General features: G+C 38.6%; 2 protein-coding genes across 27 annotated transcripts in view; one reads left to right on the plus strand and one right to left on the minus strand.

Moving 5' to 3' along the window:
* LOC107056693 (volume-regulated anion channel subunit LRRC8B) overlaps positions 1-9299 on the minus strand; it is a 28419-nt gene extending 19120 nt beyond the window's left edge. Inside the window, exons 1-2 of one of the 2 annotated variants that reach the window (XM_046898273.1) lie at positions 7563-9299; positions 5996-6124 (exon numbers count right to left, since the gene is read on the minus strand). The gene's annotated coding sequence lies outside the window, so the exon portion shown is untranslated. Of the gene's footprint in view, positions 1-5995 lie in introns of both variants that reach the window. The other variant, XM_046898274.1, reaches the window with a different exon arrangement.
* Positions 1-24708, plus strand: part of KYAT3 (kynurenine aminotransferase 3) — a 30438-nt gene that overhangs the window by 775 nt on the left and 4955 nt on the right. Inside the window, exons 1-12 of one of the 25 annotated variants that reach the window (XM_046898284.1) lie at positions 9403-9518; positions 10862-10906; positions 11058-11132; positions 12564-12664; positions 12902-13009; positions 15769-15827; positions 17102-17246; positions 18738-18887; positions 20875-20961; positions 22130-22252; positions 22342-22462; positions 24626-24702. In XM_046898284.1, the coding sequence (XP_046754240.1) occupies positions 15772-15827; positions 17102-17246; positions 18738-18887; positions 20875-20961; positions 22130-22252; positions 22342-22462; positions 24626-24702 (759 nt within the window). In that variant the 5' untranslated portion in view covers positions 9403-9518; positions 10862-10906; positions 11058-11132; ... (1 more) ...; positions 12902-13009; positions 15769-15771. Of the gene's footprint in view, positions 1-540; positions 4117-6253; positions 9174-9402; positions 9599-10755; positions 10839-10861; positions 10907-11057; positions 11133-12563; positions 12665-12897; positions 13010-15768; positions 15828-17101; positions 17247-18737; positions 18888-20874; positions 20962-22129; positions 22253-22341; positions 22463-24625; positions 24703-24708 lie in introns of those variants that run through there. The other 24 variants (XM_046898275.1, XM_046898277.1, XM_046898276.1 and 21 more) reach the window with 24 other exon arrangements.

Genomic DNA, 24708 nt, shown 5'->3' on the forward strand with positions numbered 1-24708 from the left:
CATTGTGTTCCTTATGTTCTGCTATGAAATGTTTGCCATCTGCCTTGTCACCAGCTTCACATCAAAGATCCATTTTCTAAACAATCCTTTTCCTCACATCTGCACAAAACTCCTCATTTAAACAGCATTGGCACAAACCTCTGTGAAAATAATAATTCCTACATCATATTGAGCACACATGTAGGTATTTCTATTAGTTTCAGCCTTTAAGGGCTATTAAAATATAACATACTTTTGTGCAAAAACATTGTGGAACTCAAATATCACCGTTGAGCCCAAAGTGAAACTAGTTACAAAGAAGCTGAAGCTTGCACTTTAATCCAAACTTACGCTAATGCAAACAGATATGTCATAAAAAATTGCATGCTGTTTTCCTGGTTTGCAGCTATATTGCTAGCATGGTGTAGAATGTATTTGTTTTGTATTTGCTTTAGGCTGATAGCTTGTACTTACAGTGGTAGACTTCAATTAATGGTACTTTAACCTCAGAAAAGATGCTGTTGTTATCACAGTGATAGTAACATAAGGCATTTTCTGCAGTTTCTTCTCTGAAGATCATTCTTGAACTTTGGTAAACATGAGCTAGGCCAGCAGTCCTGTTTGTCTCCTGACCTGCATCTTCCTTAGCTGACTGCATCATCATTATGAATCACCTGCTCTGCTAGCATTTCCCTGATTAATGATTTAATCTGCTTTACCATATTGGAACTATTTACCACTTCTGTGAGCAAAATAAATATATCTTATTCTATAATCTTATACTATAATCTTTATTTCAACTTACTAAGAATGAGAAGTCTGTCTGCAGGATCTGCCACACTTCTTTTTTTGGCAGTAATAGGCTAGGAAGATAAATTATTATTTCATTGAATTACAAAACCAGGGACACACTATTGTGCTAAAAATAACAGGTAAAATATTAAGTTGGAACCCTTTCCATAATCATTATAGGGTTCTAATTGCTTAAGTAACACATTATAACCTAACTTTCCAGGTTTGGTTTTATTTATTCTGCTGCTGAATGGCTCCTGAGGATCCACATAGGGAGCACTCAACCCACCCATCACACCCCACAGGTCTCTGAACAATGATATCTAAGCAATGGATATACTCTGTTATCTGCCCACTGAAGACCACTGCTGTTTTTAGCTGCGCAGCTCCTGACTGTAAGCCCAGTGGGTTAAGTTCATCTTTGGAGTTATCCTAATGCTGTTATATTAAGATGAATTCCTTCTGATATTTTTGAAACAGCATTATCTAGAAAACATTCTTCAAGCTCTAATTGTTTGTCACAGGCATTTATAACATACAGAAAAACATCACTTGAACAATCTAAATGTAACAATAAGAAAGATCAACACAATAGAATAGTGAGACAAGAGATGCAACGACAAAGGGACCAGCACAATAGAAAGTTGTCATAAAAGAAAAAGTATTCACTTGTCTCTAAAGACCTAGGGCTTGCAATAGAAACTCCACAAGAGAGATATCTCCAACCAGAAACTTTCCCCACTGGCAGACAGCCCTTAAATGAGGTCTAAGAGAGCTGCAGCCAGGCTCCACCCCTTCTGGTCGCACACATGAATTGCCTTCACCTGTGCTCCCAGGGCTGACTGAGTCTTTTCCCCAGGTGCTCAATCAGTGACTCAACACAGTACGGTGACTTACCACACACTAAGAAAAGTTGAGTCTCATTTTACACATCATGCCACCCCCGATCTTTCTTAACTTGATGTTTAGATGTTACAAAACCAGCTTTGAACTTCAGAAGAAGTAACAGTTTCAAATGCTATGCATGACTGGAATTGAATATTCACTTTAAAATATTTCTAAGTGAACATTCTTTCACAAAGGTGACATTATACTTGACTTTTAGCCCTCCAGTGCTGCTTGGAATTGTGGAAGCAACAGCATCATGAATGACAACTGCTCTGGAAGCAGTTATCTGAAACGAAGCCAGACCTTTTGAATAAAGCTTTCTATGACAACTTGCCTTGTGATCACCAAGTGTATTTCAGATCATCTGTTTTTCAAGATCCCATCTTTTGATACGAAAGGTTACAGCTTCATAGTTAGCTGAAGCACAAACCATCAGATCATAACCCTTTAATCTCTAAAATGCCACACAAACATCTGCTCTCCAAAAGAGAATACAAACATTTAAGCTCCGAAGATCTATAGATAATTTCATTTCAGTCCCTGACAAATCCAGATTATTATCGTGCTTGCTCTTTCCGGCATTTGCTAAAGCTTCTTTGTCTTCTTCTGCGAATTTATAAATCACATATTTCATAGGCTCCAGATCATTGATCTCCTGGTGCAGTACTGTGACTTGCAGTTTACAAGTAATAGCCACGAGTGGGTATTACAAGTGGGTGGGTATTTTAGAACAACACTTCCCTCTGCTGGATCTGTGGATAGTGACAGCTGCACTCGCACTGGAGAGAGCTGCCCCGGTCCTGTACCACTAGGCTAGGCAAGAGACCCTGCTCCCTCCAGACAGCTTTGGGTAGTAAGAGACTAGCAACGGCCTTCTTCATTTATCAAATTAATATGATAGTCATAAACATTTGATGTCGCATCAGCTGACCAGGAATATGTGCTACATCTTAAAGGACTCTAATAGAAACCAAGAAAAGTGGTTGTGAATTTTAATTGAGTGCTATACTTCTTATCTGGCCACCTGTTCCAAACTACCAGTAATAACCAGCATATCACTTTTCAGAGCAGTTTTTGATGGAAACTTCCATTTTCAAATATAGCTGTTTTGAGTTCAAATCTGTTGGAATAGTGCCCCCAAAGTGAGGGAGGATGAAGAGTTAGAGAGAGAGGAGAGAGGATTGCAGAGACAAATGAGTATGGTTGTACTTCACTCATCATCTCCAGGAACTGGTCCCAGTGCAAGAATACGTGTACTCTTAACTCAGTTGTACAAACACAACATAAAGTCATAACTACACATTTTGCTGAACAAAGATTCTGTTCACATACTCTGCTGAATGAAGGCTTTTGATGGACTTCAAAACACAGGATGACGATGAATAGATGAAAGATGGTGGAAGGGGAACAGATAATAAAGATATAATCTTAAAACAACATTCCAAGTCAGAGAAATGTACTTAGAAACAGGAAGTAGAGAAGTTCCACAGAAAAAAAACCCGTCAGAAGATTGGATCAAAGTGGTATGCAGTGTTAAAAGGTAGAACAGACGACGGTGCCGAAGGCTGTACTGAGGTGATATGGAGTAAACCTTCATTCAAAGACAGGAAGCAGGTGATTACATAGTAGGTAATTCCTATGTTCAATACAAAGCCTGTACTAAGCAGAGATAAAGTCTAGTTAGAAAATATTGTACAAGAAATATTTCTTCTGAAATAAATGTATTCAAAGAGTTTGGGAAGGAAACAGAAGGCTTGAATAAAGAAGAAACTAGTATGTTGGGACCAAGGAGACATCCTGAGTAACAGTAAGAGGGAAAGGAAATTAAAAAACATACAGCATAATGTAGGATAAACAGTCATTTTCTAAGCAGGATGTTTTCCAGTCATCATCTGTGTTTTAAATGCCAAAAAATAAGGGTTATTCTCTGCTTATTTTAGATGGCATTACATTCTTTTGTCCTGGTGATCCTAGCATCTTATTTTTACTGAGTAATTGTGAAGTCTTGTCTGAAACTTTTCAAGAAATCTGGAGGTGGACTTCAAGTAAACAGAGCAGCTAACAATGAGTATTTATTCCCCTAATTGCTTTCAACACAAAGTAAGTGTTTTTTAGTTCTACAAACTCTATAAGCACGAACAGTTCACATATGACACTTCATACTGCATTACTTACCACTGATCAGTGCATGCTCAAATTCTAATTAAAAAAAATGATTTTTTTTAAGCTTTAGGATTCTACTGTGTAGCAGAAATGCTGAGTCACAGCCTGAAACAGTGATTGAGCACCTGGTGGGAAGGCAGGGCCAACTCAGGGGAGCTCAGGTCACTCAGGGAGCCCTGAGTGACTGGAAGGGATGGAGCCTGGCTCCACCCCTTCCCAGACCTTATTTAAGGGTTGGCAGTGGAGGCAAAGATATCTTATTGGAGATTCCTGTGTATCAGAGGCCTCTCAAAGGTAAGTAGGGTTTTTTTTTTTTCCCCCTTCTCCTCCTCTCTTTTTCTTTTCTTTCCCTTTGTTTCTGTATTCATAGCTGCTGCATTTGGGCTTGTTCTCATTTGCTACAGCCTACAATTGTGTCATTCTGTTCTTATTGCTATAATTTCTACCATAGACTCATAGAATTATTCAGGTTAGAAAGGACCTCCAAGATCATCAGGTCCAACTACAGCCTAGCCATAGTACCCTACCATGTTATAGCATTATGTACTGTTACTCACTCTTGTTTACAAATACTTTGAATACATTATAACTACCATCCAATAAAAATGGAATTAAGACTCTAGGTCTTAAAACCCTATATTACATACACTTCTGCAGAAAAGATGGAAAATACATTTTGATGTATTCTTATGCAGATCAAAGTTACTCACAAGCATCCTAGGTCTTTCTTTTGTTTATTCTGTGTTAATTCTTGCATTTCACTTGCTTTATACAGAGATAAAATAACTTTATACGAAGAAATTACTTCATTAGTGTTTGTTTCTGTTTGCCCAGCACTCTTGCAAAGCCTTGTATTTCTAGTCAGTCCAGAACTTGTCTGGAGACAGCTTTATGCTTACTGTGAAGGTTAACAAACTAGAAACTGGAAGTCCTCCACTAAGGAACTATTTGCTATGCTATTCTATGTAATCACTGTTGCTGTACTTAGGCTGTAGACACACAACCCTGATTTCAACTGACTCAGCTCTCAAGGCACCCCCCCCTTCAACTAACCTCCTGTTGCTGGTGATAGTCCCCAACTATTTTTTCCCCAGGAGTTCATGTCAGAACTGCAATTTGGTCTATGTGGGCTGTTACTCTCCAATTTGGTTTGACAAAAATTGATTGAATCAATGAAAGAAACAATTTGGGATCAAGCAGTATAAGATCTTTTCCATTTAACTTGCCCTTAAAGTATAGCAGGATTTGCTTGGCACCATGCAGCCTCAGATCCTCACAGAAGGTTTTAAGTCAAAAAGATCAAAACTAATTTCTTTGTCTTTCAGCACACTTTCATTCTGGACATTTCTCATTCACTTCAGTTTTCTTTCCTGAAGTGTGGCTTGATCAGTGATTTATCTGAAAAACTTATTCTGAATACTCCTACAGAAGGTTAAAACACTAGTTCTGTACTATTTGAAGCTCCTACCAGTAAAAAGGCCAGAGGCTTCCTTTCTGGTAAGATGATTAGATCCTACATCTCAAGAAGAAATTTGCATTCCCCCCGAAGAATATTGAAAAGATAAGAGGTCTGTTCTATTGAAGCATCTCTTCCCAAATTTATAATCAGAGAAGGCACCTCTGGAATCTGTCAGCACAAAATCAGCTTTATCAGTGTGAACAATATCTAAATAAATGAGCATTAATCTGTTTATGGATAATAAGAAATGCCAGTTATCCACCACCTTCTTCACTCTGCTGTTGCATTCAGTTTTCTCTTAGATATACACAGCATATGAGGTCATTTAGAACTCAAGTGTTCTCATTACCTGCTAAGATTAGATCTTTAGAGGTAATAAAGCCAGTATAATCTGAACTCTGGGATCAAGGTAATTGGTTGTGGTGCCTTTTTTTTAAATAGTGCTAAGTGGTAAGTAAATTATTACAGTGTAGCCAACTAGGGAAAACAAAGAAATAAGCCTCCAACAACTAAACCCAAACATTTATTTTGAATGGGAATCAAAATAAATAATAAATGCCTATAGCATGTTATATGACATGTTCCTTGGCACATACTGGGACATTTAATCATAAAAATATCTAGACGCAAGTTGAACAGCTCACTCCAAATGACTGAAAATTCTTATGTATTTGCTTAATGCTGCAGACTGTGAGTAATATAAGAAATACTCACTGAAATATTTCCAGCTTAGTAGACTCCCATGATGCAATCCAGCGTTCCACACAAAGCATGGAAGCAGTCAGGTATGCACAGCCTCCCCAGTCCAGATGTTGGCTGGATTCAGTAGGAACAAAATTGAGCCTGAAAGATATTTGATCAGTATTCCTTAACCTGCATTACTGCACATTTTGCTCATCATAGTAGACTAGTTTCCCATAACATCACTTTAGTAAACAATTCTTAAAGATTCACATTGTTTCTCTTGAACAGGGCTTACAGACACAACAAGGCAGACTGTGAAGTGTCAGCTTGGCAATGGGCTGGGAGTAAGATAGATGCCTCCCAGCTGTGAGACTCCAGGATACCCACGGTCTAGAGATGTGTAGGTGTCCTGCCTAACTTACTGCAGAAGCATGGATGTAGGACTGGCATTAAGATGCTGCAGACATCAGCGTGTCTTCCTGTGCTTGTGATTGAAAAAGAGGACTGTTAGCACAAGATAGCTGTGCAGTCCTGAGAAAGAAAAAATGATAAGTAGAGGAATCATGAGCAAAGGAATCTTCTCATGTGTTGTCTAGTTGCTTTCCTGATCAGAAAAATAGGATTTCATCAATTCTTGTTAGCAGCCAAGACTTGTATATCCCATCAGTAATTGAGTACCTTTTCATCTTGACAAAAAAAAAAGCTGGTGCCCTAAGTTTATATAAAGAGGAAATTATATGCTCTTTTGTACTATCACGTATAAAGTTGTTTTTATGACTTGCATAACACCACACTGGCTATACCCCAAGAGAAACCTGACCTAAATTTTGTTTTTCGTCTCTACCTGATTTCATCAATATCCAGTTTAATTAGTCTTACATGCTGTAACTAGGCTAGAAAACTCCAGTAGGCAAAAATTAGCTAAGTCAGCTGATTTTTCTATGGACTGTTAATAGCAGCCACAGATGCCAAGTAATTTGGCATCTACTAAAGTAATTTTCTCCTCTTCAAATGAACTGCCTCCCACTAGCCTATTTGGCAGCATAGAGATTCCTGGCTCCTGTTTCTTCTTTACAAATAAGATATAGCAGGATTATATTAAAATAAATTAATAAAAAAGTGCACTAAATCTCACTTCCAGTGAAATGAGGATTGTTATGCAGTTACGACAGCCATGCATGGATTTTATTAAAAAATAAATAAATAAAATAAAAAAATCAGGAGGCCTTACACAGCAGTCACAAAATGAATGAGATGCTTCTAAACTGAATGTCCATATGAGTTACTTGGGATGTCTTAAAAAAAAAAAAAAAAAGACAAAACAATTTAATGTGAGTGCCAGCAAAAGTAGTTTGAGAGGAATGCTACTGCGTGTTAAGGATCAACTAAGATTTTTCATAGTGGTCTATCATTACAATGGACTTTGACACATAAGTCAGGCCTAGAGAATGTACCATTGTATGGATTTCCCAGTTATGCCTGCCTTGTACATGAGATTGCGAAACATCTGGGCACCAATGTTGTGAATGGCCAACAGAAGTGACCGTGCTATGACATGACAAAGTTTGTAATCTGCTGCCCTCCGATGGATACTTACAGAGATTACATCTAAGAGTGCAGAACTGCAGGCAGCAGGAGCACCGTGCTTGAGACCGCTAAACTTCTAAAAAGCACAAAATAAAATAAAATAATAATAAAATGTTAAGTTCTTTCTGTACCATGTTTAGTATCAAAGTCACAGCTAGGTCTCCTTTCTTAGTATTATTTTTTTCAGGTTACTTTTGCATCCAAGTAGATGTGTTCTATTTCACCCTATGACAGATTAATTTTTTTCAATCTGCTCTTGCTATTTTATGATATATGAATACCTATAATGATTACATGCATAATATAACACATGCACTAATGATATCCAAGTGGTAGGTGTTCCCGCTACATCTGATTAAAAAATACCTGCTAACATTCTGCCTGCTAACCCACCTCTTCATGACCATTATTGATACACTAAGAACTCTTCTAGTATTAATGTTTAAAAATAAAACAAGTAAGACTTGCTATGAAAAGTATCTTATGTGCAGTTCTTTAAAAACAATTTCTCTATTAATGGAGATTTTAGAGCAAGGAGTGAATTTGACATGTAATGTCCTGTTGCTTCAATAGGCCCTTGTAAAAAATCTGGCATGTGAAGTTCTTTCAGCTGTGCAGCAGTCTGAGATACTAGATGATAAGATCACAATGTTACAAAACATGCTCATCCCTTCCTAGAACTCTGTATGGTGATGTTGATAGAAGGGAAACCGGTTTTGTAAAGATTTGTAAAAACAGAACAAGGTTGGGAAGGAGACATTTTAAGTGTATGTCTCCTTAAGTAAATAACCAAATTTAGTGACAATGAAAGGAAACTTTCTGTGACCTCATACACCTAATGGGAGCAAGCCTCAAAGCAGTCAGGGTGCACCCAAACAACGGTACCCACAGCTGTCTGAAGTTTCACTTTGCAGTGACCTCAGCTCTCATTTAGAAGTGGGGTAGCTTCTGTGTGTGCATGGAAACTTAGCAGTGTAAATCCTGTGAATTTGTGGGATGCTTTGAGAAAATCCTATTCTTCAAAGAGGTGAACTTATGTACGAGGTCTGTGTTAACAATTCGGACATTTCATTCCCTCCCAAAACAAAGTCCAAGAGAGTAACCAGCACAGTTTGCACTGGCCTAGTGCCAATTCTTATGTTTTTCAGGAGGTTACTTTTGTATGTGGTTTCTTATCAAGAGAAGTACTTGAGTATGAGTTATCAGGACAATTGTAATTCAAACTCTGGCAAAAATCCACCAGAACCTGGAAAGCAGCAACCTTATTAAAATGTTCAGCTGTGTTCCTGTGCCTTACTGTGTAAGCACCAGCCTTTCCCCTGGATTTCACCACGCATCAGTAGCACCCGCGCCCAGTTCCACCTCAGCCGCCCTACTCGGCGTAACGCTTCATGTGGCGCTCCGGCGCCCACCTTCCCCTCAGGAGGGGACGCCAAGGCCGCAGGCTGAGCACCGCTTCAGCTCTTGTCCCGCTCCCCGGAGGCTGTGGGGCACCCGGTGGAGGCGCTGCCGCCGTCCTCCCGCTCTCGTGTGGCGCTGGGCCGCACCTAGCTCGGCCCGCGCGGATCCGTGCTCCCTTCGGCCGCTCACGGCCCGCACTGAGGCCTGCCTTGGGCTGCTGGTGAGCTCTCCGAACCACGCAGCCGCCATTTCCCTCAGAGGCGCCGGCGAGGCCACACGGGGCAGTGGGGCTTTTCCCATCCCCTCAGGCTGCCCGGCTGCGCCCTCCCGGCTCCTCCCGTTGGGCGGGAGCGCAGCAGTGGCGGGGCGGGCGGTGCGGCCGCGCTGGCTGGCTGCCGCGCAGCGGGGGAGGGTCCCGGGCCGCCGGAGGTGCGACACGACGCTTCCTCACAGCACCTGCGCGTCAGGCCTGAGAGGGCGCCTGAAGGCTCCTCCCCGAGCGGCTTGTTGGGCCTCTGCGCTGCCGGGGTCCGAGGCGGCAGGCCGGGCGGGAGTGAGGCCGTCGGTGAGGCGGGGGGGGGGGTGGCTGGTGCCTTTCCAGCTGCGAGCTTGGGGTGCTTCACGTTGAGAGTATTGCTTTGGTAGGTGGGTGTCAGCGTAATAAGTGCGGTATAAAATGCCTGAGTGCCACAGCTGCAGTATGTGGGGATAAGTAAAGCAAAGCCCTATCTGATCCCTCTTCTCGTTTTGGATTGTGATTTTTGTTTCTCCGCCCTTGTTTGTCTCCATTTCGCGGAGTATGGAAAAGAAAGGGACAAAATGTTGTCACGTGCAACACTTGTTCAGTTTCAGTGGCCTTTGTTGAAATACCCAGCTTCCCACGGCTCAGGGGTTTCAGCAACAGTTCTCTTGGCCTGGTCTGCCATGAGCTGCTTCTCTGTGGCAGAAAAAATGTTGTGGACAGGAGTCTGTAAGGTGGCATCCTCTCTTCCTCCAACGCTTCTTTCTCTGGCTGTGTACAGTGGTGCAGCCTTTCAAAGAATTCATATGGTTTGTCCGAGATATGACATCCTTCTATGTTTGTGTATCCAACTAATGTTAAGCAGAAGGTTATAACAGTAGTTGTATTTGCATTGTGGGAGCTGAAGGGCCTGCACTGTTTCTAGTAACATGTTTGTCACTGGGACTGCAGAGTGAGATTACTCTGCATGAAGAAAAAAATGCACCAGATGAAGGGCTCTGGCTGTAAGCTTGTCAAGCCCAAGGGCGTTTTTATAGAGGTGGTGTGGCTGAAAGTAAATATGAAGGGACAGCAGCATTTGGCCTGTAGTTTCAAAGGAGGGGAGGGAGGGAGGGAATGAGTTCATCAGAAGCATTTTGTAACTTTACTGGAAGAAACTTTATTGGAATGAGAAAAAGCTGCCACAGAACATTATAAAACATCTAATTGATGAAACATGTACAGAGCTAATTATTAACTGTGTGCTGATCCTAAAAGTAACAGTAAATAATTCTTTTGAGCCCATGTTATGTGTAAAGTGTTATATACAATAATGGGAGTGTGTGGAGAAAGAAGAGTAGGCCATGTTTTCTTTTTGAGGTCTGGGGGGGGGGGGGGGGGGTGGGGACATGACTGTAGCAGGCCTTTGCCTTTATTTCCTTAAAATTTTGCTTAAAAGCAAGCATTCCATGTTGCAAAAGAGGGAAGAACATTCCCTGGACAAGCATCACAAATATTTCTGTGCAGCAGAACTACATACTGAAACCTTGACTTTCCTTGTTTTCCCATTTTTTTTTCCCAGTGTTTCCATATATTCAAGATTTTTTTTTCCCCTTCTGCTCCTCATACAATTTTCACAGTTTCTACACTTCTCTGTCATTAAAGGTGGGTATCAATTTTTACTTCAGGTGTTTCATGTACCTTCAGAGATTGACCACACTGCAGTGATACAAGTATGCCGCTTTTCATGCTATACTATAGTTCTGCATGATTGCCTCACAGCAAGTAATGCCTCATCAAATACCACGCTGCCTTTTAGTGCAGCATGGCACCAATACTATCGATACTTACTGACTCTATTACCTTTTTCTTTTTTTTGTTAAGGTTGCAAATTAACACTGCATGTTGAGTTTGGAAAGTTTTATATCATCATGCTACTCCTCAGTATAAACTGACCAGGTAAAGACTTGCATATTTGTCACACTGCAATAACCACTGCAATTGTTTGCTGTAAAAGTAAGGTTGTCTCTGTCACTCATCTAACCCTGGGAGAGTAGTGCTGTTGCTGTAGTTACGTAAGATAGAATCCATAATGTATGGATTCTAACCAGGAGGGCTTCACGATCTTTTTTGTCTTTGTAGTTATCAAAGTTTATGTCAGATATGCTGAGTGCTATTATTGAAAGTAACTTTAAATGTACTTACAGGTCTTATTAAACATATATATTTCTTTCATGTCTCTAAGAGTATCTGCTGACTGGTGTGAAATATTTAATTGCTGTTTACTTTTGCTTGTCCTCTGGCCACCAGAGTCGAGGACATTGCTACTGTTTCTGCTTTTAAAGGAAACATCAGTGAATTACGTATTTGCAGATTACTAAATGCTATGGGCTTGTATGGATATTCCTGAGGTTCTAATTGAGTTAGGTTCAACTCAGTATTGTGTCAGAAGAACCTTAATTTCTCAGAAGAACTGAGACTGAGTTTGTAGTACTAGAAAAAGGAAGGCAAAATAACGTACTTCTAAAACTTACTGTATGATGCATCCTTAAAAGGAGTATTGGTGGTCTTTATTTACCTTTGCAGTGTAAGGAACACTGTTTTATGGGAATAAATCCATTCTTCCTAATGAAAAACTTCTATGTTTTTCTCTTACAAATTCAGTTCATTTTCACGTTGTCATCTGATGCATATGTTTAAACAAACTTCTTGGAAGTAGCTACCTTAGGTATCCGCTCATATGTCTTTTTGCAGTCATTGATTAACAGGGCTCGTTTTTTGCAGCCAGTGAACAATCTGTTACTTCATGCAGAACATCCTTTCTGGCTGTCTATTTTCAGCTATGCTAAATATTTAATGTTTGCTCAAGTCATTGAGGCAAAACTTTTTAGTTATATAAATTGCACAGACCTGCTACTCTGGTGTGACTGGTCATTTTCATTATCTCAGTTTCTGAATGCTTAATTTGAAACACCTGAAAACTGAGACCGGTTTTAATGCCGGGTCCTTTTTATATTGTGTATAAATTGTCAACTCTGATAGCAATTTGTTTTAGACAAATGCATTTTCACAATTCTGACAGAGACTTTCAGTTGCATTTAAGTCTTAATTTTCATCCTAAGGAAAAAAAATGAAAAGATTATTGCCCTGAAATGGAGGAAACCTTCATTTTGTATGATGTTCCGAAAGATTTCTAAACTTTGTCAGTTAAAGTTTCATCTTTGATTCATATAAAATGTGATAAGGTAATTTACTAGAATTGATTTCAATGAAAGGAAAACACTGGCAGGAAGAGAAGGTTTTATCTTTTAAAAATGCTTAGTGATGTTTAGGAAACTGGTTCCTGCAATATAAGGGTTTTTTTTTTCAGATTACTTATTTGTTATACAGGCATGCTTTTTGTTTCACGAAGCCTCTGTTGCCGTGGCATTGGAGCGTACCAACTACAAACAAATTTACTTTCTAGGTCCATCAAGCTTTCAGCCTCTGATGTAAGTATTCAATCTACTTCGTCGCTAAACTATTTCATGCAATCATTTAGAGAGGCACTGATTTTGTAATGTTGCCAATAAATACACAGTAGCTGTATTTTTTTTTTTTTTTACTTCTAGTTACCTTGACCCAAGCATTTAATATTAAGACTAAAGTAAGTTTTTCTAACCAGTTAAATATTTAACCACGTGAGCACAACAGAATTTGGCAATTATTGCTTTGTGTATCCTTTTCAGTTTTTAAAGTCAGTTCTGCAGGAACGAGCTGAAAGGATTGCCTAATTGTTAGAGTGTTAGCCTGAGCTATAGGAGACTGATTCCTGCCAGCTTTATCACAGAACTTCGGTATGTCAATTCCTTTGTATCTGGGCTTTCTGTTAATTCAGCAGGGGTAGCTGTGATTTTTGATGCTGCAATAACAAGGGATATAAAAGCACTGCAAACTTAATTTTTTATAGAATCTCCTTAATTTTCCAGCTTAACTACATGTGAGATTGTTTAACTTCAGCTTAAGTCTTTTTCTTTTGCTGAGAAAAAACAAGAGCATTGCAATGTGGTGTGTGGCTGGAGGTTATGCTTGATGTTGTGTATAGAACTCTGGAATGTAATTTCTGCTCCCAGGTCACAGAGCAGGAGTTCATCTAGTTAGCAAGCTGGATCAACCAAGGCACATGGCAGATCCTCTAGAACAGCTGCTGAACTGTACAACTGTAGCATAGTTTGTTTAAATGAGAGGCTTGTTTTAACATACAAGCCACTTGGGAAGTCAGATTTGGCCTAAGTCAGTTTTTTGTATGCTGTATTTTTATTCTGTTTTTAGTACCTAGATGTTCTTACTGACCAAGCTGAAATTTCATCCTGTCTTTATTTTTGAATTTACTTAAGATTTTGGCTTCATTTGCAGCTTTTGACATGGAATTCCACAATTTAATTATGTGAAAGTATGTGTTTTTGTCATTAAACATATTGCCATTCAATTTGATCCCAAGTTTCTTTGTATTATGAAAAAAGATAAAATACAAGCGGCACCTGACTTTCCATCTAGAGCAATTAGTGTTAGGGAAAGCAGGAGGTTAGAGTTAGAACTTGATGAGGACACAGCTCTTAATTTAACACTGATCTTAAACTCATGGCAGCCCTAGCTCTGCACCTAAAAAGGGCTTGAAGATTATAAAGCCGTGACGTAATTGGGCTATACTAAAAAGGAATATTAAGAGTTCTCATGACCTTTTAGAAGAAACAAAGCTCCTTAGGGTATCATTTATGAGTGTAATTTGTTCACTTTCTCAAGGTAACGAGGTGGACTTCAACTCTACTGTAAGTTGAACATCTGAAAACTGATATGTTTAGTTGTTCTGTTTTGAAGCTATTTTCAAGGCACACACACACACAAAAAAGTAGACCTGAAATATTAAGTATTTAAACTTAAGGTAGCGCGTGGACTGTAACAGGCTTGCTTTACTTGCCTATGTATTTTTAGCTATGGAAAATTACTTACTGAAGTTAAGATCTATGTTGTGGTTAACAATAAAGTCCTACAGTGGAAAGGCTTTCAGCAAACTGAAACAATTTTAGGAGGAGCTGATCAGTAGAACAAAATTCCCATGGCATCGTACAGAATTCTCATTTTTAGCTGGAAAGTTTCAAAGCAATGTTTCTTATTCCTTGTAGTATGAGTAGTAGTCTAGCATGTGGAGAGGAAAAAAAAAAGAAAGTGTATGTGGAGAGGGGCTCAGTCTAACATGTGTTATTGGTATTTATACAGTACAGGCAGACATTAATCATATTTACCAAGACAAACATTGTAAAATTGGATTCATCTTCTAAACTGTATGTGTTTTTAAATAGATGCAGAACTGATCACCCAGTCAAAACTCACTCTTAAGTGTTTGGATGTTTACACTCTTATGGTGTTTGTCTGTCTAGTTACTGTTTGCTGCCTGAGGATAAACGAAAGATGTCCTATGTGCTGTTGTTTGGATGTTTGTCTATTACAGATGAGGTCAGAGTTAGATCCATACAGAAGACAAATGAGCAGCAAAATATCAATTAGTTTATTTATTGTTTTCCCACGTTTCAAATTGTTACATATGTAGTAGCTTTGTTACTGTAAAAAGATTGAGTACAAACATATGTCTGCATGAAATTACAACTGTGAGTCAATCCCATTGTTTCAAAGTTGCAACTTTAAATGTAATGGCAACTCAGGTATTTAGTCCTTCTCAAAGCGTGGTAGCTGAAGTATGGTTTTTGAATCCTTCACAAATTAATAATACCAAACAGTGGTAAAAGTCACTAAAATTAGTAGTCTGACTCAGAGAAACTGCAGTGTTTGGGGTTCTAAAGGTCTTATTTTCTATGTGAATTGCTTTTCAAGTGTCAAGCTGATTGCCAGACAGAAATGAGCATGCACTGCTTTATGATTATTTTCTTTGTTGCTTGCACATACAAATAAATCTGAGGGTTTTATTTTCCCAATTTTTCCTTAAAAAAAAAAAAAATACCAGAACTATTAAAAAGTTTATAGGGAGGACTAAGAGGGCTATTCTAAAGCAGTTTCCTAAGACCTTCAGTAGAGGCCTGAATATACAGCAAAAAGATATATTCTAATGAGGTTTTGATGTGTTGTAATCTGAACTGTCTTTCCTATTTTTTTGCTAATGGTCATTTTGGCAAATAAAATTGCTAAGAAAAAACTAACTTTCTAAACTGGATTAGGCTTGAAAGAAAAACAACTGTTAAGATATTAGTATATCGTAGAAAAAACGAAGAATGTATTTTAATTTTTATTTTTAAATCATTATTTTGAACCTATTGAACTACATTATGCTCCTCATCAATCCTTGCTGCCAGTTCAGTTTGAGATAGTGATGAATGAGGATTTATGACACTTCTAATGTATTTTCTCCTTAGTTTGTATTCAAGCTATTACAGAAGCTTTAATGAAAGACCGTGTCTGTCTATAATTTTGAGTAAGAACTGAATTCAGTTGGCAGTGGTGTATTTCAGAAAGCACGAAGGAGGGTTTGTCATGCAGGATCCAACAATATAGTACTTTGTCTTTCTTAACAAAACCCTTCTGTCTGTATATTTTGATCTTGCAGACAATGGCCTTTAGACACAAAAACACAAGACGAATTGAAGGCCTTGATAGCAATGTGTGGTAAGTAAAAGGAAAATATCAGCTAATTTCAGAAAAGGTCTTTGGCTGATACATTTTCTTCCTGAATTGATAATTATTGCCAATAAGAAAGTGCACAGCTCTTGCTGTCTCTGAAATATATTTATTACCTGCTAAAAAGACAGAAGCAATGAACCAAATTTTGTTAAACATTATTTTTGAGCATTAGACATTAGGCGTAGGCTTCTGTGCATCTAGTAAACCACATAAGAGGTATAGCTCTTGGGTGTGGTAGTATAGCTGGCTTTCAAATTTAAATGTTAATTGAATTGAATAATTATCTCAGTCATACTCACTTTTTGTTTACCAAATGAATTTGACTTTATTTTTAAGCCATTATGCTTGTCTTTGTAATTTAAATTCTTACTTTTAGGGTGCTTCTTACTAGTTATTAAATTGGTCACAAAGCACTATTAACACTGGTAAAGGTGGGCTTTTGTTAGTTAATGAAAACAGCTTGGGGCTTACATTAGTATGTATGTATATATATATGTAAGTATGTACATATATAAACACAAAATTGTTTTGATCATCCAGCCTCAGATCGTTGTTTTTTGGGTTTTTCTTTGGTTAGCAATTTGTTTTTATTTTTGATTGAACTGTGGTGCTGTGTTTTCTTTTCCTCTTTTCATGGCTAAATTTTGCATCTTACCCTTTCCTGAATACCTACATGTTAACAAGAGTGAAAGGCAACAACAACAACAACAAAAAAAAACCCAAAACACCCATACAAACAAAGTTGTTCAAGAGTTATAAGCTTAGTTTCTGACAGGGTACTGGAAGCACTTAACAAAGCGCTTGTAGCAATCCATTGCCTAAAGTCACAAAAAAAGAAGTTACAATCCTCAGAGATGACTGGGTAGTTTAAGTGACACCTTCACTTGACAAAATCTAGCCTTTAAATCATGTAATATACCTGTTCTCATTCAGGTCTACTTCATTTTGCAAATAGGCTACTGTTCCACTTCTGCCTACATGCAGAAAAACTGTATGCTTGTGTGTGTACATATGAGCACCTTTCTGCTGGTAAGACAGTTACTCTGTGGAGCAGAAAGTTAACTGTTCATTGGGTTCTCTGACTCCTGTGGTTACTTAACGTTGTCCCAGACTCTGTTTCTCAGCACACTTTACTTAAAACTGTTTCCACTACTGTGAATTTGGCAAAGCAAGATACTTCTTTTGTCTTCTAATTCTCATAAAGGAAAAGATAATTCCTTCTGATATGTTAAATTGAAGATGTATTTTTTTTCTGTTAGGGTTGAATTTACAAAGGTGGCAGCAGATCCCTCAATTGTTAATCTTGGTCAAGGCCTTCCTGATATATGCCCTCCCAGCTATGTTAAAGAAGAGCTGGCAAAAGCAGCAGCAGTTGACAGACTGAACCAGTACACACGAGGCTTTGTAAGTACTGTGGAACTTAAGGAGTAGAGGTCAGTGGAGAACTTGCCATGGGAAAAGAGATTGACCTTGCTTTAAGTTGGTTTTGCTGGTAGTTCATACCCTTCTGCCCCAAATTAAGTTTCCCTAGTAGTTTTATCTGTTACCGAACAACAGAGTGTAGTCTTCCTTATGGCAGAATACCTGAGCAAGAGCGAAATGGTAGCATATGTTTGATTGTATGAACCTTTAAAAACGATGTAAATCAATTTACAGATTAAAAGATTGTAAATTACACATTTTCCTTTTATTTGGCCAGTGTAGACATGAATTGGGTAGGATAATACTAGGATGAGAAAGATGTACACTATCAGTTGAGACAATGCCTCAAGAAAAGATTCACCCATGATGTTAGTAGATCTGAGTGGAGATTAGGAAGTGTTAGAAAGAGTAAGCTTCCCCTCTGGAGGATAGTGATTACACACTGTGTAACTTGCTTTGTAGCACTTTGGTCGTGAGTTGGTTGTGGAGTAACTTGGGTGGTGCAGCATTCCTGTGTAGCTGACGCACTCATGGGAAGAAATGGCTGTGATTTGAATAAAAAATGCCTTGCAAGCCTTAAATTATTGTAATGTTTTTGTTTACAGAGAGGTTCATAATTTTATGCCTTATGTGTGGAGCTACAATGTTGAATATTTAGAGGAGGATTTTTGTTATATAGATGAATTTTCTCCCAGAACTGCTTTCTCTCTTTTTACGAAGTGTCCAGAAAGGAAGGAAAAAAAGGTTTTTCGTATCAGGAAACCTCTCGTCTTCCTGAGTAAACAGAGTTGTGCCTTTTTATTTCTGTATTGTAGATGGGCTTTGTTTTATGTTTGTTTTCTTGTTCACTGCACATTTTGAGAAGAGAACATTAACCTCTGTGTCAACTGGCGAAAGGTGGTCTGAGGTTTGCAGTATATGAATTATCATTCTGATCACGGGAGCTGTTTATTAGCAGTATATAAACAAGATTAAAAGATTTTCCTTGCACCAAAACATTTTTAGTTGAAAGTTAACAAAAACGAGAAGGCACTTCAGATGGAGACATGGGTAGGTATGGAGACTCTAAAAGCAAGGAAGATTAACTGGAATTGGTTTATTCCCTTCTCTCCTCCTATCTCTTGTCCTAGCTCTCCTACAGGCTACCTAAAGTTATCCTGAGGTATGATGATAAGATAGAAATTCAAAAGTATTAGCTATGCAAAAAAAATTTCCTAGTAGATTCAAATAAAATAACTTCACTTACCCAATGTACAAATTCTTTAAGCTACACTGCCTGTTAAAACACATTAACACCGAGGGTCCATCTCATATTTTTCTGTTTCAAAACGTGTTATTTTGATCCATGGGAGGAAGGGCAATAATCCCCCCCTAACTCCCCTCTCCCACCCCCCAAAAAAAAGCCCCCAGAAACACTGGTCTGTTTTTGAGGATGTATAATCTCTTTCATTTGCATTTCTTTGCTTTGAACAGGGGCATCCATCGCTGGTGAAAGCCTTGTCTCAAGTATATGAGAGAGTTTGTGGAAGAAAGATTGATCCTCTCACAGATATCCTGGTGACAGTAGGAGGTTATGGATCTCTCTTTAGTACAATACAGGCTTTAATTGAAGAGGGAGATGAAGTAAGTTTTTATTTGAAATATTCACCTTATATACACTGAAAATGGAATTTGTCTGCTTTTGTTGTTTTTGTTGTTTGTTCCACTTATTAACTTTTGGGCTTCTTTTTGTTTTCTAGTAATTTGGTTAGTTACAGGAAGTAGTTCAGACCTCTGCATATTTGACTTGCAGTTCTAGAAGCATCCTTTGGACGCCTTCCCCATCAGTTCATCAGCTTACAGACCCTTTTCTTTCATGCTTGGCAATGCCTGCAGCAGTTTCTTTACTCTTACTGTTAGATGACACGATATTGTATGTTTATTTAAGAAAATGTCTGGGCTGTTGTCTGCAACAGAAAACAACGCGTGGTACAAAGTATTACCTGTGAAAAGCTATTGTGTGTCAAGTTCTATTTTGAACCATTGAATTATAGCAGCAAAGGCAGCAGAAAGGCAGAAAAGTCCTTTATAGAAAAGATCATTATTTTTCTGTACTATCTGTGGTGATTCATCTCTTTGCTACTGATCTCAGTCTTTTTGGTAATGATACTAAATGTCATTTGGGGGGAATTTTTCCTTGGGTTTGCAGTGAACAAAAGCTTCTTTTGTTGTGTTGCACGTTTTGCTGTCAGCATTTTGTTGTTTTCTCTTATAGAATGTGTTCACACTTCTACCTTTTATTCCTTTTTTGTTGCTCTGATATTCACTTCTCTCTTTTTAAAAGTTCTCTTAGTTCTCTGCTCTTAGCCTGTCTCCGGGTTGGTGGTTGCGGTTTTTTTGCTTGTTTTGGTTTTTCTTTTCATATTACTGAGACTCTGCATAGCAATTTTCCTTGAATTTGTCCTTTTTTTTCCAACTTGAAAATTTTCTTCTGATGGAATTTGAAGACTTAGGCCATTCTTCAGGATTTCCTTGACACTTGGAAATTCTGTGTTGGAGGCTGCTTGGTGGAATCCATGTGTTTGAAAGGAATACATTCCATCTGACATGACAAGTGCATACTTCCACCTGGAATGTCATAAATTAGGGCAGCTGTGCTGTTGTTCAACAATTTGCTATGGTTATCTCCCATCTTTGTCCTGCGTATTTACATCTGTGCAACAAGGCCCCAAACATTCCCAGTATTATATGTTAATGACTGCAACATGTAACTACACAAGAACAGCCAGTGTGTGTTGTCAAAAAGAAGAGTAGTGCTTATTATGCTTAGTCTAAAGGTATTATTATATGAAGTTATATGCTTTGTTTGTTTTTATTTTTTTTGGAGACTTCAAAGATCATCTAGTTTCAACCCCCCTGTACAGGCTGGATTACCAGCCACTAAATCAGGCACTAGATCAGGCTGCCCAGGGCCCATACAATCTAATCTTGAACGCCTGGAAGGATGGGACGTACGCAGCTTCTCTGGGCAGCTTGTTCCAGCATCTCACCACTCTCTCAATGAGAAATTTCCCCCTGACATCTAATCTAAACTTCTCCTCTTTTAGGTTGACACCATTCCCCCATGTCCTGTCACTGTCTACCCATGTAAAAAGTTGATTTTCCTCCTGCTTATAAGCTGCCTTTAAGTATTGGAAGGCCCTGATCAGGTCTTCCCAAAGCCTTCTCTTTTCCAAGCTGAGCAAGCCCAGCTCCCTCAGCCTGTCTTTGTAGGAGAGGTTCTCCAGTCTTCTGATCATCTTCATGGCCTTTCTCTGGACCTGTTCTGAAAGCTACACATCTTTCCTGAGCTGAGGGCCCCAGACATGGACACAGTACTCCATATGGGGCCTAATGAGGGCAGAGTAGAGAAGGACAATCACCTTCCTTGCCCTGCTGGCCACCCTTCTTTTGGTTCAGCCTGGGATGCTGTTGGCCTTCTGGGAAAAGAATAACACTGCAATTTTTTTCTTAAAATCAGGATAGAGTGCCAGAAACATTATCAAGTTAGGTTACCAAAGCAAATCTGGAAATATGATGGTATTATGCACTGAAAATTTTCTATTTCTGATATTGATTATTGTAATTTCAGGTAATAATAATAGAGCCATTTTATGACTGTTATGAACCAATGGTAAAGATGGCGGGTGCAAAGCCTGTTTTTATTCCACTGAGATTTGTGAGTAGCTTTCTAAAAATTGTTTTTTATATGAAACTTCTATATCTAATACAGTTTGATGAAAGCCTTATAGGAGATGCTTTTCTGTACAGTGTTTCATTATATCCAATTACACAAAAATGAGATTGATTGTTATAGAGTAAATCTGGGATGATGATAATCCAAAGCAAATCGGATGTTTTACTGGTGCTGGAAAAGGTAGGACAGTGTTTCTCATTTTCTCATTTACTTTAATTTGTGCAGTCTGAAAGCTGACCAACATTCCTTTATTTGGATGTGATCAGAAAATGTTTTCAGTGGAAGTGTGGGAAGGATGATCATGCCAGTGCAAATTCTGTATCTGTTGCATTTCAGAATATTTGGTTTCTGATCCCTTCAGTGACTCACAGAGTGATAGAGTAGAATTTATTTTCTAAAATCCACTTATTATTTAATAAGTGATTATGTGGTAGATGATATATTTATTGGTAAAAAGGAGTTACCATATGGTTAACTTACATATTGGTACTTCTGGCATCGTGTTGGCAGGTTGCAAGAATTATTATGGATGCAAGATGTTGGTCCTGCTACCAAGAGAGGGCTGAGGGACTGCTTTTCTTTCCTGCTAGGCATATATCGGAAAATTAGTATGGCCATGCTCTTTGATCTTAGCAGAAACTGACCCAAACTTCTGTCATCTTCATGTATACTGAGGATGTAACTCCAGAGCCTCAGTGGTAGATGTTTTTAACTCTTTGGCTGTTTTCATGTAGATAAGGAGGGAAGGAGCTAAAATCCTAGTCTAGTGGTGATTTATCTTTCCAGCCAGGCATGCACATAACTTGTTCTAATGTATGGGAAGGCTACAAACTCTACTGTCATATGATTGGACTTCCTGCATTACACACTATTGGTCAGTGTGTGTGTAACCAGATTCTGGAAACTGGTTCCTGGGGAAGCTGTGAGACAGGCATCAGGCAGGACAAGACTGCCACTGTCACAGTAATTTATCTTGATCTTAGCCTCCTGTCTGCTTGGGAAGCACCTCCTCCCAGGGAAGCAGAACAGGTTGGAGAAGTTGTCATGTGCAGTTAGTAAAGTGTCTGAGGATGGTAACTTGGGCACCTCTGTTTAGGCAGTAGCAAGTGTTGCATTCCAGTAATGCATGTTTTGTTTTTATTTTTCCAAGAAAAATGGTGGGAACTCTGCATCTAGTGCTGATTGGATCTTAGATCCAGCTGAACTTGCAAGTAAATTTAATTCCAAAACAAAAGCGATTATTCTGAATACCCCACACAACCCTATCGGCAAGGTAAGAGTTCTGCTTTAACACTACTGTAATTTCAGAGTATGCCTTAAATACTGTGATTAATGCATTGCCTTTACTTTCTTGCATCCCAGGTATTTACCAGAGGAGAACTCCAAGTAATAGCTGATCTCTGTATTAAACATGATACTCTATGCATCAGTGATGAGGTGTATGAGTGGCTGGTGTACAAGGGAAACAAACACATAAAAATAGGTACCTATCTTTTTTTTTTGTGATGTCATAGAAGCAGCTGTGGAATGATACTGTAAACTTACCCCTAAAATAACGTTTGCTGGAGGAAGTTCAAACTTTAAACTTTTACTATCTTACAATCTCAAGAGCAGCGATAAAAGAAACTCCATTAGTGAGGGCTATAGTGGAAGCATCACTGTAGAAATTGATTCTTATAAAAATGAAAAGGAAGTTATATCTAAATGACCTTGGAATGCTTATTAGTTCAGCTACGCAGCTACTGATCGTACAGCTATAGTATGTTAATTGCATTGGCCATGCATAGGCTATGAGTCTGTTTTGAAAGTAGCCTAATCTCGTGGCTGTTGTGGTGATACCTTCTAGATGCTTCATGTGACTGATACCTTCTAGAAGACCTTCAGACACTGAGGAAGTGGAATGTTTTGGGTTCACGTGACTGTAATCTGCGTCAGTGCATCATACCAAGTTACCACAGTAACTGGTGCTTTATCCTGTTCCAATTACAACGTCAAATGAGTTTAGTTTATAGCTTTCTTCATAGACCTAGCAGGTGGTTCATGCAAATAGCCATCTTTAGAACCAAAGACACAGTGGGTGGTGTAAGGTAATCCATTTAGTTTCCTTTGCCATAACAACAGGCTTGAGCACTCAGGTTGTCAGTTGTGCTTTGTCTCAGTGGACAGGTGCTCAGTTCTTAAAACACAGTAACTGTATTGCTTATTAGCATCAGCCTTGTCATGTTAACGCTTCAAACTAAAACATTTACAGTTGAACAGAAGACTTTCTGTACTTCAGCAGGCAAAATTAAAAATCCCTGGTGATTATGAGAAATGGTGAAGCCTGGAAGGTTACTCAGCTTCATTAATTTCAGTATGTACTCTATGATCAATCCCATGACATCATCTTTAACTTTATTGTTAAGATGATCATAAAACTTTCATAAAACTGTGAGAAATAACATTACTTCAGTAAAAGAAGCAAGATCTGTTCATTTTAACTTCAGTTTCTTAGACTTCTTTAAATCTACAAAAAGAAAATGTAAGGAAAAAATGGCATGTGCTATTTCTCTATTTAATAGCTCCTGTGTTTTCATATTAAACTTTCGACGTTTCATCAGTGCACTGACACTTCCTTTCTGAGAGATACAAAATGGATATTGCATCAATTTACAGTGTCTGATGGTAGTTCCTTAGTATAATTTAACAAGAGTTGCTCATCACAGATCATTAAATTAGTACAGTCTTTGTGCTGTCACTAAGGCTGTTTTCTGTAGCATGGTGCACTTCATCATGTTTCTCATTGTTATCTGACTTGGTAAAAACAGTGAACCTCCTCTAAGTAATGGTTAGGATTTAGAGGTAGCATATTGTAACTGAGGATTAAGAACAGACATCTCAACAAGCTGAGTGCCAGCCCAGGTAACAGACTGGCACGTCTCGTCACAACAGACGTTGTTTTTGAAGTGTTCAAAGACCTATACCATGCCTAATGACTGTAACTGCTGCAAAACCTTTCTTATGAAAGTCAGTGTTTATGTTTGGAAAATCTGTGTTGATCTCTCTAGAGAGGGAATTTAACAACTGATAAATTCATTGGCAGCAGTTATAATGTACAAGTGTGCTAGAGCCAGGTGTTGCTTAGCACTGAAACTGCAACTGCAGTTATGACCTTGTCTAATTTTGTCTGAGACTTGTGTCTTGATTTACCTGTTTCTATTGCAAATGAGTTAAGTCAGAGTCAAAATGGCAAAGCAGTGTACAGAAGAAAATTGCAAGCTGACAGAAGAGACCTTTGATCTGTCATCACCTTTGAAAAGAAAGAAAAGATTTTGGTCTCCTACAAGATGGAGATAGGCTTTCTTGTATCCCTTAATACTTGCAGGCACCCTTACCTAGTTCTTACTGCGTGTCAATCTCAGGCCTGTTCAAATTGTATAATAAAATGTAATTTACTTACTCAGTCTGTACTGGGTTTCTGACTCATACAGTATTTGGCTTTGGTCCATATTATTTCTCACTTGTTACAGTTGCTATAGTTTTCAAATACTCTCACTACAATTATGTATCAACATATTGTAGTTCTTTGCTAGGAGCAGTACAGTTCTTCAAATTACATGGAATATGTGAATGCACCTGAACCCAACTAATTTTATTTTATATACAGCTACGTTGCCAGGTATGTGGGAAAGAACAATAACTATAGGAAGTGCTGGGAAAACATACAGTGTAACTGGTTGGAAGGTAAGG

The sequence above is a fragment of the Gallus gallus genome, chromosome 8, assembly GCF_016699485.2.
Source record: "Gallus gallus isolate bGalGal1 chromosome 8, bGalGal1.mat.broiler.GRCg7b, whole genome shotgun sequence".
Classification (NCBI taxonomy): domain Eukaryota; kingdom Metazoa; phylum Chordata; class Aves; order Galliformes; family Phasianidae; genus Gallus; species Gallus gallus.